At 40.6% G+C, this 13,813-nt stretch overlaps 1 protein-coding gene across 3 annotated transcripts in view; it reads right to left on the bottom strand.

Moving 5' to 3' along the window:
• npnta (nephronectin a) overlaps nucleotides 1–13,813 on the bottom strand; it is a 43,715-nt gene that overhangs the window by 23,688 nt on the left and 6,214 nt on the right. For 2 of the 3 annotated variants that reach the window (XM_079278165.1, XM_079278167.1), the window contains exons 2-4: nucleotides 11,707–11,807; nucleotides 6,209–6,259; nucleotides 3,032–3,124 (exon numbers count right to left, since the gene is read on the bottom strand). In XM_079278165.1, coding sequence (XP_079134291.1) covers nucleotides 3,032–3,124; nucleotides 6,209–6,259; nucleotides 11,707–11,807 — 245 coding nt within the window. The remainder of the gene's footprint in view (nucleotides 1–3,031; nucleotides 3,125–6,208; nucleotides 6,260–11,706; nucleotides 11,808–13,813) is intronic. The other variant, XM_079278166.1, reaches the window with a different exon arrangement.

The raw sequence follows: 13,813 nt of genomic DNA, 5'->3' as shown, positions 1-13,813 counted from the left end.
TTATGACTCAACGCCGTTCCGTCACTCGCTACAGTACACTCAAAAACAGAGAGAACAGGGACTGAACAATTATTCTAAGCACTGATAATGGAATAAATTGCATACTTACTTCAACCACAGCTCAAGACTATCAAAGTTGAAGTGGTATTAATTATATAGCTGGCTGACAGAAATGAGGGGAAAAGAAGAAAGCAGCATCTGCAGTCACTAGAGCTGTGTTGCCTCTGATGCCAATCCTCCAGCAACATCTTTTTATAGTGTCTTAGCATCAGGTCAACTACACTTAATTAAATCCACCTGCACGGAATAATCATCTTATTAAAATGATTGGATCAGCAGGGGGGTGTTCTGCCAAATTGATAAACAGATTATCCCTATAATGAGTTTATTTGTGCAGCGAGAGCTTATTCGTCTGTCCTCGCCATGCTGTATGACAGAACCTATTCTCACCAGCACCGAAGGTGAAGCTCTTTCTAAAAATGATCGTGATTCTCAAAGTAGTGCTTATTATGCTTGACAGTCGAGTGGCCGTTAAGTTAATGATGAACATAATCCGAATCATTTAAATGACACCCATGCAGGTGTTGCGATGTTCTGTATAGGAAAAGCAATGAAAGTGACATAACCACTGTGGTGAAATGATTTGGCAGGTGAAGAGAGCTGGTAATAAAAACAGACATGCAGTCCTTGAAGAATAAATCTCATGAGAATATCAGCTCATAAAAGTTTGACAAGAGGAAAATATGGCTTTGATTCTGAGAAAGGTGAAATCAATACAGTATCTGCTTTTGCTTTGGGTTTGGTGTCAACACTGATGTTTCCCCTGTGGTTTGTTTTTGCTCCATAGAACCGGTGTTCCTAAGGTGTTAAACACTTAATCAGAATGCCTCTGGGGTCACATCTCCACGTCTCCCACTTAGAGCAAAGCGTCCAAATACAACGTGTCGGTTGATATAAAGCAAGCGTGCATTACAGGGTTTTAATGCTTGATTCTTCTTATTAATCAGTAAGCATCTTCTTTGGGGACACCATCATATCTCCAAAATGGGAGTTGACTTTTAAGCTTTTGCTGTTGTTTTTATTGTTGTTGTTTTTTTACAAAATTGAAGTTAAATAATTTGCTCAACGTGAGGGAGTTACTGAATTGGATACCAACCTTCACATGATTCACATTGTTTGAAACTATTATTAAAAAGAAATCATTCATTTACTTAATATATATCAAAGAAACACAACAAATGTTGTTTTTCTGCAAAATACAAAAAATGGAGGAGAGTTTAACTCCCAACAATGCATGCTGGCAAGTCTGCTAATGTGCTGAACACGTTGTTTTGGAAACTTAATTTCATGACTTTCGTGAGTTCTTAACAGAACATTCTTTCAATTCATTATTTAAAGTCAAGACTCCAGACAAGTGGTCTGAAAATGAAAAAGAGCAAATGGAAGTTGAATCAACTTAAAACTTAGCCCTGATGGAGATCCTTTGGAGATCCCTGACAAAAGCCCCAGGTCAGAGGCCAATCAGCGCTGGCTCAGCGCTCACAAATTGCACTTGAGCACGCTGTGTGAACTGTTCAAAGTTGAGCTGAGAGGCTCGCCGATGTTCCAGATATATAGCATGCTAAAATTCTGGACCTGTCAGGAAGACTGTCGGGAAGCTACAGCCAATGAGAGTGCAAGACACGTGTTGAGGGGAAACCTTGGGGAGGGGTCATCTATAGCGATAGAAACTTTACTGTACGTGTTGTATTTGCAACACGGACCAAAGTTGTTGTTGCAGCTCGAGGAAACAGACTATAAATAGTAAAGACGCGTGGAATCAAGCTATTATGTGAACGCGCGTGCCGACGACAACAACAAGCACGACTACGCGCATGGTATCACATCATGTATCGAGTCACGTCACGTATGTGTTTCCATGACAACGTGTAGTTTGACATGACATGTCTTTGAAAGTCATGTCATGTGAGCTTGGCTGTAATTGCTGTCTGATGTTTTACAGTGTATCACTGTTACTACTTGACCTTTAGCAGCATCGCGGTCAGGAAAGCAGCCCTCGGCAACTGATTTCACTCCTCCCGTTGACTCATCAAGATAAATGATGTCGGATATTAGAACGCTTCAAAACATTGGCCATCTGAGACATCAACAGTAAACCTCAAATCAATGTTTAATGGAGGCTGCATTTAAATGAGAAAACCTCTGCCAGATCAAAAACAGAATCCAAGGTTACCTCCAGCTAAAGAGGCTGAAAGGGCATGTCTGCCACTCAAAGCGGAGTAAAATACAAAGCTCTGTGAAACGTCTCGAGCTCATTGGATAAATGAGGCTTCGATGGACACTTGAAAGTAGTTTCACATTGAAAGGCCTTGGAATCACATTTGTCAGATAAGTCTGAATGTCTGAATGATTGGAAACAGTCTATTGTAGTTGGGACGACTTTTTTCCTCTCCCCTTTGTTGCAGATTAAGACAAAGTACAGCCGTCTGGCCGTACAGCCGTGGCAGACAGGAGCCACCTATAGCCTCCAAATGCAGGATGAGTCGTTTGGAACATTCCGGAAAGGATTTCCACGCCTCCACACCCACCTCAGCCCTTGTTTTTAATTACACACCAGCCTATTCCTGGGTCTTAGGGCGTGAATTCCACAAGTAGTTTCAAGCTGCTTGGATGCACATCAACTAACTGGGACGCTTTTTTTTTGCACTCAGCCGAGCCAAGTTATCTCGGGTCTGTAATTGAGATGTTATCTTCACAGGAGAGGACCACTCATTTCCATTTGAGCTGAATCATCTCTCTCTCTCTCTCTCTCTCTCTCTCTCTCTCTCTCTCTCTCTCTCTCTCTCTCTCTCTCTCTCTCTCTCTCTCTCTCTCTCTCTCTCTCTCTCTCTCTCTCTCTCTCTCTCCTCTCCTTTTGGTTAAAGCATCCCACGACTGTAGGCTGGTGGCAAACCAGCTTCCGTTCCATGAGTGTCAACTTTAATATGCTGGTGTTGTGTGCTGGAGATCTGGCCACAATAAACAACCTCACCTTGATTGCAGGTCTTGCCAGTGAAGCCAGGGTGGCACTTGCACTTATTGGGTCCCACGCAGTCTCCATGCTTGCAGCCAGGCTGGCACACAGCTGTTCAGAGAGGATTCAAAGAGGAAGAGACAGATCAGTGCAGCGTCCTGGCACACTACTTGTTCCAGATCAGGATGACAAAGTACTTAATCCTACCGCTCCTTGACTTGGCTGTAAATGATCTGTTTACTTCACATTACAGCAATAACAGAATGATGCCTCATTCATATAGGACATGTGCTTGTTTCTGTCTCCTTGTGTGACGATGTTATTATCATTGACTAATGGTAACAGAGCAGCCATTCTCAGCTAACCACATCATTTTTGCATTGAAGGGAGCTGGACAAGTTTTATTGTCCTTACTGATACTATATAATTTCACACTGTGTGAGATAAATGAGAAATGTGACCTTTTAACACCGAGCAAAGTTTGAAAAGTTATTTTCCTGGTTTGAAAAATACAGCGCTGATATTTACTCTGGCCCCCAGCCAACAAAGATTTCCTTGGCAAATAATATTTCCCCCTTAGACTGGAAGCTGAGACAATTTGAGCACCAAAAAAGTAGATTATAATGAATACCAAAGAGCTGCCCTGCAGATCGTACGTAGTGTGCAGATGGTGGTGTTTTGAGTGTGTACAGAAACGTGGTAGCTGGGGGGGGATGCACAGCTTCACTGACTCTGCGTTGTGTCTCAGTGCGCTGTAGGCTTATACCCTGCTTATCTGACTGTGCTTACTGCATGCTTGCTGCTAAACATGTCTGATATACGGGGTCTCAGCCAAGTGTTGCTAATTTTCATTAAAAGCTCCATTAATTCTGTCATAATACATTGCAATCAGAGGACTCAATTATCACTGTGGTGGAAGAGGCAATACATAGACCTGTGCTGGTGTAGTTTTAAGGCCTTAAACACCGGTGACCTCTCATCTGCGAATACTGTATGTCTGGTGCTTTTATTGTGAAATATGAGAACAGTAACAGTGCATCTGGTATGCGCTGACCTTAGACAACATTGAAAGTAGTAATAAAGTTTGCTGTCTTGGTTCGGACAACGGAGCCTCCGAGTTGTTTGATCATCCTTATGAATAGTATAAATTATCAGTATAAGTTTTAGAGGGGCAGCTCAAAAAGCACTTCACAGATTTCCGTTAAATTTGGTGGAAAGATTAAAAGATAAACAGGTCAGCGGACGTTCAGACCTTTTCAATAAAAAGAGTGAGAAAATGAAAAAGGAACTCCAGTTTAGGTAATCAAATATTTTTGATCTCATCAGAGGCCCAACATTGTAGTTGCCGAAATGCTAGAAATAAGTTGAAAGCTGCTTAAACGCATACTGAGGGACACCTTATAGAACTGACCAAGAAAGGGCTGAATAACACGCTCTTTATTTGAAATGCATACTTTGAGAATTGAGTTACAATTTCCATTCATACACATTCAGCATGCAGGGCCACAGTTCTATCCTGAAAGAACATCGTTAGCTGCTCAGGTTTCAGTCTGTATCATTCTTCAAACTGAATTCAAAAGCACTAAGGTATGCGATGAATCCTTTAACTGGAGTCGATAACATCTCCAGACTCATTCCACTTCATTTGCCTTTGTAATCAAATAGAAAGAAAGTATTGTTAGCCCACTTGGAGAGGCCTGTGATATGAGCCAGGGTGTTAACACACCGAGCAGTCAATGTTCACAATATTAAAAATGGCTGGAGGAAAAGGAAAAGAGTTTATTAGACCTTGGTCTGGTCAGCGGATGAAATGAATGAAGCTTGTGATGTTGTTAGTTGGAGGGAAGTCAAGTGGAGGGCTTTTTGTTATTCTCCTACATGGGGGAAGACTTGATTAGCACGATCAGAGGCGGCCATCAACGGGCTTTGCCTCGGAGGTTATTTTTAAGCCTCTTGCCTGCCAGAGAGACGGCCAGTGTTCGTTAACCACAGCAGAGGACACGGACGACTAAAACGGTCGAGGCAGCTGGAAGGCCAAACATAGCATGTATGACCCGCGTTCCATGAAAACATGCCAAGTGATGACACACTTTCACTCTGGTTTACATCAGCCATTCCTCAGGACAGCTTTCTGCTGCTTCTGATTCTTTTGATTTATTGGCTGTTCATGGATGCCTGATGGTAAACACTGGGGAAAGTATTATTTTTTAATTGACGCTGGTATTGTGTATGAATGTTTGTAGTCGTCTCTTGCACGACTTCAAAGGAAGATGAGAAAGTCATTACATAATCAAGTTACATCATCTTGCAATCAACTAAGTAATTACCTCAGGCTGCTTGTAATCATTATTTCATTGTCGGTTGATTTGCTGATTGTTTTTTTTTTTCCATTATTGGAAAAGTTCTGTCTTTTAAAATTGCTTGTTTGCCAGACAAACAGTCCATAACCCAAAAGTAGTATATGTAATTCTATGCTTTTCAAAGTAAGAAAAGTTGAAAATTCTAACAATTGAAAAGAACTATTCGCATTTTTTCTTAATAATTGAGAAATAATATATCAAAATGGTTCAGCTGATTACCAAATCAATCCTTATTACATACTATAATGAGGACAGATCATCTTGTGTCTGGCGTTTGAATTTGTTCTTTTTAATTTGTATGCAGTAAAATGTCATCGATCGACCAGGTAATGTCATGGTGAATAATTTGTTTACCCAAAGGATGAAGTATGAGGACATTGGCATTCTCCACCCGACTGATTTTTATGTAGTTACGTATGCAGAGCATCTCCAACCGCAGTAAAATACTCTGTTTTTACACTGCACCATGCAGATGGATACATTGCGGACATATTCATTTAAAAAAAAAAAAGCATTATGGATTTAAGCTTTAATGGTTTCATTAGTATTTTATGGGGTCTACTAAAGGGGCGGTTGTATCTTAATAAAACTAAAAAAACCTCAGTATAATTCATGTTAAGGCACAGCTTCAGGTGAAAACAGGTCCTCAGAGTGTAAGCTGTTTGCACAGCTCTAAGGCCGGAGGGCAGAAGATGTCCGCTACCATGGGGTGTGAGGGGTTCGTGGGGGGACGGCTTGACTCTATAAATAAGTGAGTGAGTCCAGGATTCAGAGGATGTGCCCCCAGCAATTCATGTCTATAGCAGGATTATTTCAAGAAACATGTGGAGCTAACCTTGGGGCTGGCACCTTATCCCGGCTACTCTGTGAGTTAAGGCGAAGAGAGCTGAAAAACAAACAGCCAAACAAACAAAGGTTGCGGGTATTGTTTAGTCTTTGAGAGCAAAAAATAAACATGATGTTAGAGGGCAGAGCCTAGTCATTTTGACAAGCAAACGTTCATGGAAAAAAAAAAAAAAAAAGACAAACACACACAGTCTGGAGTTCTGGAGTCACACATATTCCCACTTGCCTCGAGGTAATAAGCACATTTTGAATGCATTTGAGTTCTAAAAATTTAAAATATATAAAAATAATCCGAATAAAACCACCGTCTCCGGGGATGTTCTCTAAATGGACGTGTATGAAGCAGCTTTCTTTCGCACTCTGTGAATTAAAATCCACACCACTGCGCCGAAAGATGAAAACACCACCAGTATCATTCAAGGAGCTCTCCGTCCTGGCTCTTCAACATGAAAATAAACGCTGTGACTGTGAAGAGACATTCGTTCTTTAAATCAGCACTGAGTCAAAGTGCCTTCAAAGACTGTGGCAAGTAATTCGAAACATGTGCCTTTTATTTGCGCATATATTCTCTCTAATTTTCACGAGCACACCGTTCCATTTTGTTTTCACTTTATCACGTCAAGCAGATGAAAAGGCACACTTTTTTCGACTGGCCTTCTCAGCCCAGTGATCATGAAAGAAAGTGGAGCAGACAAGGAAACTGCACAGACAATCACGTGAAAGTGAATTACTGAAACTGAGATATCACTTTTCTGCTTTGGTTGCTCACTTTGTTAGCTCGAATTACTAATTCAAAAGTTCTGCTTTAATCCTGTCCACACCATTTGTCGAAACAAAGGCCGCACTCAATCAAACTAAATCCAAGTCTTAGTGGATTTGTGAAATCCACTAAGAGGAAATGATGTGTGATCGATTTAATATGGAAGTGAAATTAAAGTCACTTTACAATGCAGGGGAAATAAAGGGATGTCTTTCTACCAAAGCTGTGTTTTATATTTTGGATTAACTCAAGTCAATCAAAAACTAGTCAAGTCCTTCAAAGCTGAGTGGCCATAAAAGGCCTTCTACGGTCTTTTTAACGTTTAACTGATCAGTCATTTTAACTTGGTCAAAACCTGATTTAAATGTTAACTTGAACGTTTTTGATCTTCAGCCAAGTCAAGCCTTTGGGGAGCCAACTCGCATCTTTGCATTTACTTGGTACGTAATCTCGTTGCGCAAAACATTGGCTTTGTGTTTGTTGTGAACACAGCATCATTCAAGTCCTCAATTGTTGTGAACTACAGTATCAGTCTGTCAAAACAAGAATGTTGATGTCAGACAATTCTGCAAAAACCCAAGATTACGTTCAATCACATTTTTTTTATGTTTAATGCCAATGTTTTCTTCTCTGTTTCTACCAAGCCCCCAACTTTATGGAAGATCAATGATAAATCACTAAATTACTCTTTTAAAAATATTTCTTGAAACAATATCTGCGCATGGTAACTATGATATGCTAGGCAAAGATGCTTAACTGTTTAAAGGATAGTTAAGGTTGAGCAACTAAATCACCTGGTTGAAGTTGTTCAACAAGAAAGTCAGAGCATATCTATTTCCTCCACACTTTTAATAGCAAAACCCCAGACTATTTTGGCTTTTCACAACATGTAATATGGATGAAATTCGTTTAAAATTAACAACCTCATACCAAGGTCTTGTATTACTGGAACTCAAATGTATTAAAAGATCGAAGCTCCTGCTACTGACCGAGTCATGGGATCATCAAGAGTGGAAGAGGTGAAAAGTACTTTTACTGTTGACTGTATCACACTGGAAATGCAAATGTTCAAATGTTCACAGTAGCAGTAAAGTGTTGATGACGGCAGCTGGTTGGAGTAAGTAGCTTCAAGTGTGGCTCTGCCTGCCGGATGGCCTGTCAGAACATTGTAAGTGGAGCTTCAGTCTATAAATCTAAAGCCTCTCTCTCTTTCTCCATCTGCCTGGTGTTCTTGCTTGTCTCTCTCTCTCTTTCCTGCCCCCCCCCATTCCAGTAGCAATCATCTCTTAACTCCTTACCTCTGAACCATTTCACTCACACCTCAGGATTTTTACTTCCCCCAACTTTTAGTCCTTTCCCTCCTCTCTCAGGGTTGATCTATTAAGTTTCTCATTCTTTGAAAGAAGTCTCACAAACCGATCGCATGAGCTCCATCCCTGAGAAAGCCACAATCCTATAGCTTCAATCTAATCTCTTCCATCGCCACAAAAAAAACTAACCAAGAGCTAAAATCGGCACTGACTGCATCCCCTCACACACATGGACACACACACATTACTGACTGGATGGAGTACTGTAGTCTTGAGACTTGTAGTCTCAAGTGAATGGATTTGAGTGGTGCACCCCGGCATGAGCATTTGGAAACAAGCACTCACCGAGTGATATAACTCACAGAACAGATTTGATTTTCTTGAAATAAAAAGCGGTGCAGTGGAAATACTTCAGCAGCTCGGTATGGTGGTTAAACTCAAACTGGTTTTTTTTGGCTGAACGTGGAAGATATGGGACTCCAGAACAACAAAGAAAACATGTTCACACACTGTTATTTGGCTGGTTAAGTCATTTATGCAAACATGACTTTTTATTTAATGTGACTGTTTGATTTATTATAAAATAAATGTCACATATGATGATGTATCGTCTCCCTTGATTTCTAGAAGCAAACCAACGAATGTTTTGTCATGTGGCAATTACTGTTTGGGTTTTAAGTGGGGAAAAAAAACCGAGTAAATGCATCATGTCTTGCCCCCTTAACTAAGCTTAATTAAGTAATTGTCTTCTTTCTCCTCTTCATTCAAAACCCCACGTCTATTCCACCTTGAATCTCTTTGGGAAGCTGTAAATGCAGAGAGCCCAGTACAGATGCACTGGGAGGTATTGGGCATTGAGATTGCTGACTCCTGCCAAGAGGATTCATGCCGAGTCTGGCTCCATGTTCAAACAAACAAAATCCAATGATACAACTGATCGGTCTCAGTGAAACTGTGCTGCTTTTTCCTACATCATTCCAGCACCGACTGTGTGGTTCAAGGCCTTGGGGAAGGGTCGGAGGTTCTATTGCAAAAAGAAAACCTCGACTTTCCAACCATGAAATCAACCCCTCTCAAGCAACGAGTCGAGGTCTGTCACCATTAGCATAACTTGTTTTTCTGACACAGAGTGTTTATGTTAGAATAAAATTATCATATTTTGTTTATAATAAAGATGAAACAAGGGGTGAACAAAAGCAGATTTGTCTTGCAAAGACCTTAGGTGAGTCTAGCTGGGCTGAAAGGAATACAAAACTTTGAGGCCATGAACTCAAGTAATATTGTTTGTGTTCAGCAGAACAGAATAGGAAATCTTGCGGTGCACTTCAACATCAAGTGCAAAATGGCACTCTGACACTTTTACATGAAATTGGAATTTTTAAAAAAATAAAGCAAATACAGAGCTCTTTTAGCTGCAGCAGCACAGACCTTTGGGCCCAACAAGCAGTGTGTGACATGTTTCCCACAAAAAAAGGATACAAAATACAACAGATAAACAAACCTATAGCATGGCATGATGAGCCTCAATACGTGAAAACATGATTCAAATATGGTGATATCAGCAATGAAAAACACAAACAGAAAACATTACTTTAACAAGTTATAAATAAGTGGGTAGAATCAACATGCAGAGTTTCTATAGCAGGAACTTAACAACCCTTAACATGAAGCTTCCAAGAACTTGTAAGGCTTTGGTGCTGTAGGTTCTTCTTTGTGTTTCATAAATCTTGACATGCTTCGTTTGGTAGATGAGAGCAATTGTGGGACAGACGACGATAGAAGAAGTGGCACTCATCCTGACATTGATTTTCTTTCACTTCTTTGTAAATTTGAGATGGAAAATAACAGAGAAATAAGGAGAAAAGAAATCCGTAGAGAGATAATTGAAGGATGAACTTGTGAAATCTACCGGTCTGAGGAAGGGGAATGGTCATCTCCAGTGCACCAAATGCAATACAAACTTTGCCAAGTGGTCCCGGCAGTGAAATGCTGGTTACTGCTGTGTTTGTTGTTGACACATTGGCTTGACTAATCACAATTGCTCCTGGGAAGTAAACCATAAGAATCAAAAAACACAGGGCATGATGTTTGCCTGTCATTTGTGCCAAGGTGGTGAGCACTTCCATGAAATGAACCTTGTTTTGAGTGGTTGACAATCGACAAGTGGGGGTTTTCCAGCTTGTGTGGGGTGTATCTTGGTTTGGTTTAAGTTGTAGAATTTTGGGACAGTTGGGCCCAGAACACATCATCAGTAATGTTCCCTGGTAACTTTATTTCCCAAAATGTCTAATATGTTGATTGTTACTAAGTTCCTGCTGTGGGAAATGATGCACTCACATGGAATCAGGCAGACAGTAGACGACACCCCACATATCATTTTAGCGGACAAGAGCAGAACGGGTCTGTGTCGGTCCAAATTTTAAATATTGAAACTTTTTGCCGTCGTCCGTGACGGAATTTAAAATTTACAATTTAATGTTATGAGAAACTTGACTCTACAGCTTCACGCTTTACGAGAATAATTACATAAAATAGTAAACACAAAATACTTCTTATTAGACTACAACAAACCCCGCCACCACCATTGCAACATATCATGCGTGTTTCATTTTGGCTTCCTTGACTTTGTTTGTTTTGCCCGTGCCGTCCAGAAGCTGGTGTTATCCTGTTATCCATCCACTGTATGCCTGATCCCATGTCAATGATTAAACCTCCACCACAAAGCAGCAGCTATACCAGCACAGGCACCAAGCCATGCAGACATATGTGAGGCAACTGACCAGATCTGACACCCATTTAGCATATTCACAGTCACACCTCCCTGGGTAGTATTATAGGGAGAGCAGAGGATCTTCACACAATTTAAATATGTCGGAGAAAACACGTGTTAATATTTCATACAGCTTATGTGACACAGGTGTGTGCTCATGACAGGACACATCCTCTGAATCCTCAAGTTGACATTGCAGGATATGAAGATGAATTGAGGATTAGTGCACCTGACGACACTATGGATTATTGTTACACTACTTGGCAGCGTACGCTATAGCTTGTGTTTGCACAGTAGTAATCTATAATCAATTTCCCATCTACCCTTGAATGTGTCCACCTGCAGCGTGATAATAAATGTCAGCCTTTCCTCCGGTCCAACCAGCCATTGTCATCAATCTTTACTCAAAGATTGTCCCAGGTGTGATGTTCTATTAGCTGTATGTATTTCTCTTGTGACAATGAGTGTGTGTGTGTGTGTGTGTGTGTGTGTGTGTGTGTGTGTGAATGTGTTTCCCCCAAGCCCCTGGTTATTGTGGTAGTGTTGCAGCATTTCCTGCGTCTAATAGCATCTTTGACCCCAGCTTGAAACCTCGCAACCTTGTTAGCCCTAGCAGCAGCAGCAGCAGCAGGCATGGTGGCACTCACGCTGGCAGTGACCCCAGGAACGGCGTGTCCATCCCCAGCAGCAGTCCACCCTGGGCCCGTATCGACACAGGCCGTTGGACGAGGCCATCTGCCCTGGCCACCTGTGAGGGGATGACATAATTAGTTCACAGACAATTAAAATGTCCAAATGAAAAGCAGGGGGTCTATTCAATGTTGTTTGAAGGGAGGCTTCAAAGCATTCATTCATTTTTTTTCTGCTGTAGAGAAAACCATTACTTGTACAAAGTCATTTCTTTTTGCCTAAGTAAAAGTAATTTACATTATTTTTACCTGTTAAAGGGTTTTCCTTTTCTGAATTGAGAGTCAAAGGATAGAAGGTGTCACATGCCCAGATTGTAAAGCCCTTTGAGGAAAATGTGTGATTTGGGGTTTCATATAAATAAAACTGACTTGACCAATCTGTCGATGTTTTATAGTAAATAATAGCTACTTCAATAGCACCCAAATTCTGTCCCATGTAATGTACGAAAACATCCCATGTCATAAAATAGTAAAAGAGAATACCTCTTACACTCTCCCAGATCCCAAGGTAACTTCTTTCAATCTCGTTTTTTTAATCTGACTAACAGTCCAAAATGCAAAGCCATTCAGTTTACTATCTAATTTCTTTGCATTAGATAGTAGCAGCAAATAGTCACATTTGAGAAACATTTGACATGTTTTGCTTGAAAAACACACGACAATTTCTCAGGGTGTTGAAGGCGGACTTTTCACTGCTTGCCTACAGCAGATTATCTTTGCTTCACGGAAATAAAAGCGATGCTTTCTGCGATGTCAAACTGAAGACCCGTGTTGAAAGCCTGCCAGACCTGATTTGAATTTATCCTTCCAATGTGCATCAGTGCACCACTAACACTCACATCTGAGAAAACCACATTACTGCTGTGTTCATTGTAAGGTTTGTGAAATAGATTTGAAGCTATACATACACTACCTGGTGCTCTTGAACATACAGTATGTTTCCTATCTCCATAACATCAACCAATGTATTGTGTCACTGTACCGTATGTTTAAAAAAATAAAATCTACCAGACAATTTCATGACAGTGAAAGATCCTATCATTGCTGCTGCAGGGGGAACATACAGGTATGAATGTTTATAGAAATGTAGTGTTTTTTCCCCCCAAAGCACTGCAATTCCTCTTAGACAAATTACAGCCGGATGTTTTTGTTACACCATGTTCTATTCTGCTCAGAGCGAGAAATTGCTTCTTGGCAGACGGTGCTTGTGGATTACCTTTTTATCCGTACCAAAGCTCACCACATATTTATGGAGAGAATGGGGCAAAGGAATGAGTCCATTTAAGGATACTGATGAAAATCCAAACCGCATACTTTGAGAGCCTGGTTCTGAGTTACCTCAACTCTAGCAAAAATAATAAATAACTCAGAAGGCAATGTGTGTAGAATATTGAATAAATCCAATTCATGAATGACTGACTATGTAGGTTATTAATTATACAGTGGAAATAATGTAATCCAGTTAAAAAACAAAGGAGAAATTATTTTAATGTACTATATGAACTAGATGCTTTCTTTTGTGCCTGAATGAGAGAGTGAGGATGTTGCTCAGTATTCAAGGCACATCCTTTGCCACTATGCCTGCCTGTTAGTGTCTCTATGCCAAGAGGAGGAAATGCTAATGCTTGCCCCCGCTGCCAATCACCTCATTGGGAAAAAAAACCCCAGATGGATGCTAAGTGAGAATGGCAGATCCAGGGAAAATGTTTGTCTGCTGCCTGGAAAGCAAGAAGGCAGTGAGGCAGGGAAAAACTCCAAGAGTAAGAGAGAAGGGGAGGGATAGAGGGAGAGAAACAAAACAAAAAAAATGAAACCAAAGGGAAGTGAAAGACAATTAAAAGGAAACAAAAGTTTAAGAAAAGTAAAAGGAGAGGAAAGAAAAGAAAGTTAAATGAAAAATAAACAAAACAAAAGACAAGGAAAGGAAAATAAGAGGTGGACAGCAGCCAGGTTTAGATGCCTCAATTTCTATAATAGAACACACACACACACACACACACACACATATGTCACATTCTGTCCCACTATACTGTAAAGTTGTTCCATAAAACAAGACCATCTCTCT

This window comes from Melanostigma gelatinosum (genome assembly GCF_949748355.1).
Source record: "Melanostigma gelatinosum genome assembly, chromosome: 11".
NCBI lineage: Eukaryota > Metazoa > Chordata > Actinopteri > Perciformes > Zoarcidae > Melanostigma > Melanostigma gelatinosum.
Note: the sequence above shows the minus strand (reverse complement) of the source record. Positions and strands in the feature narration are given on the sequence as shown.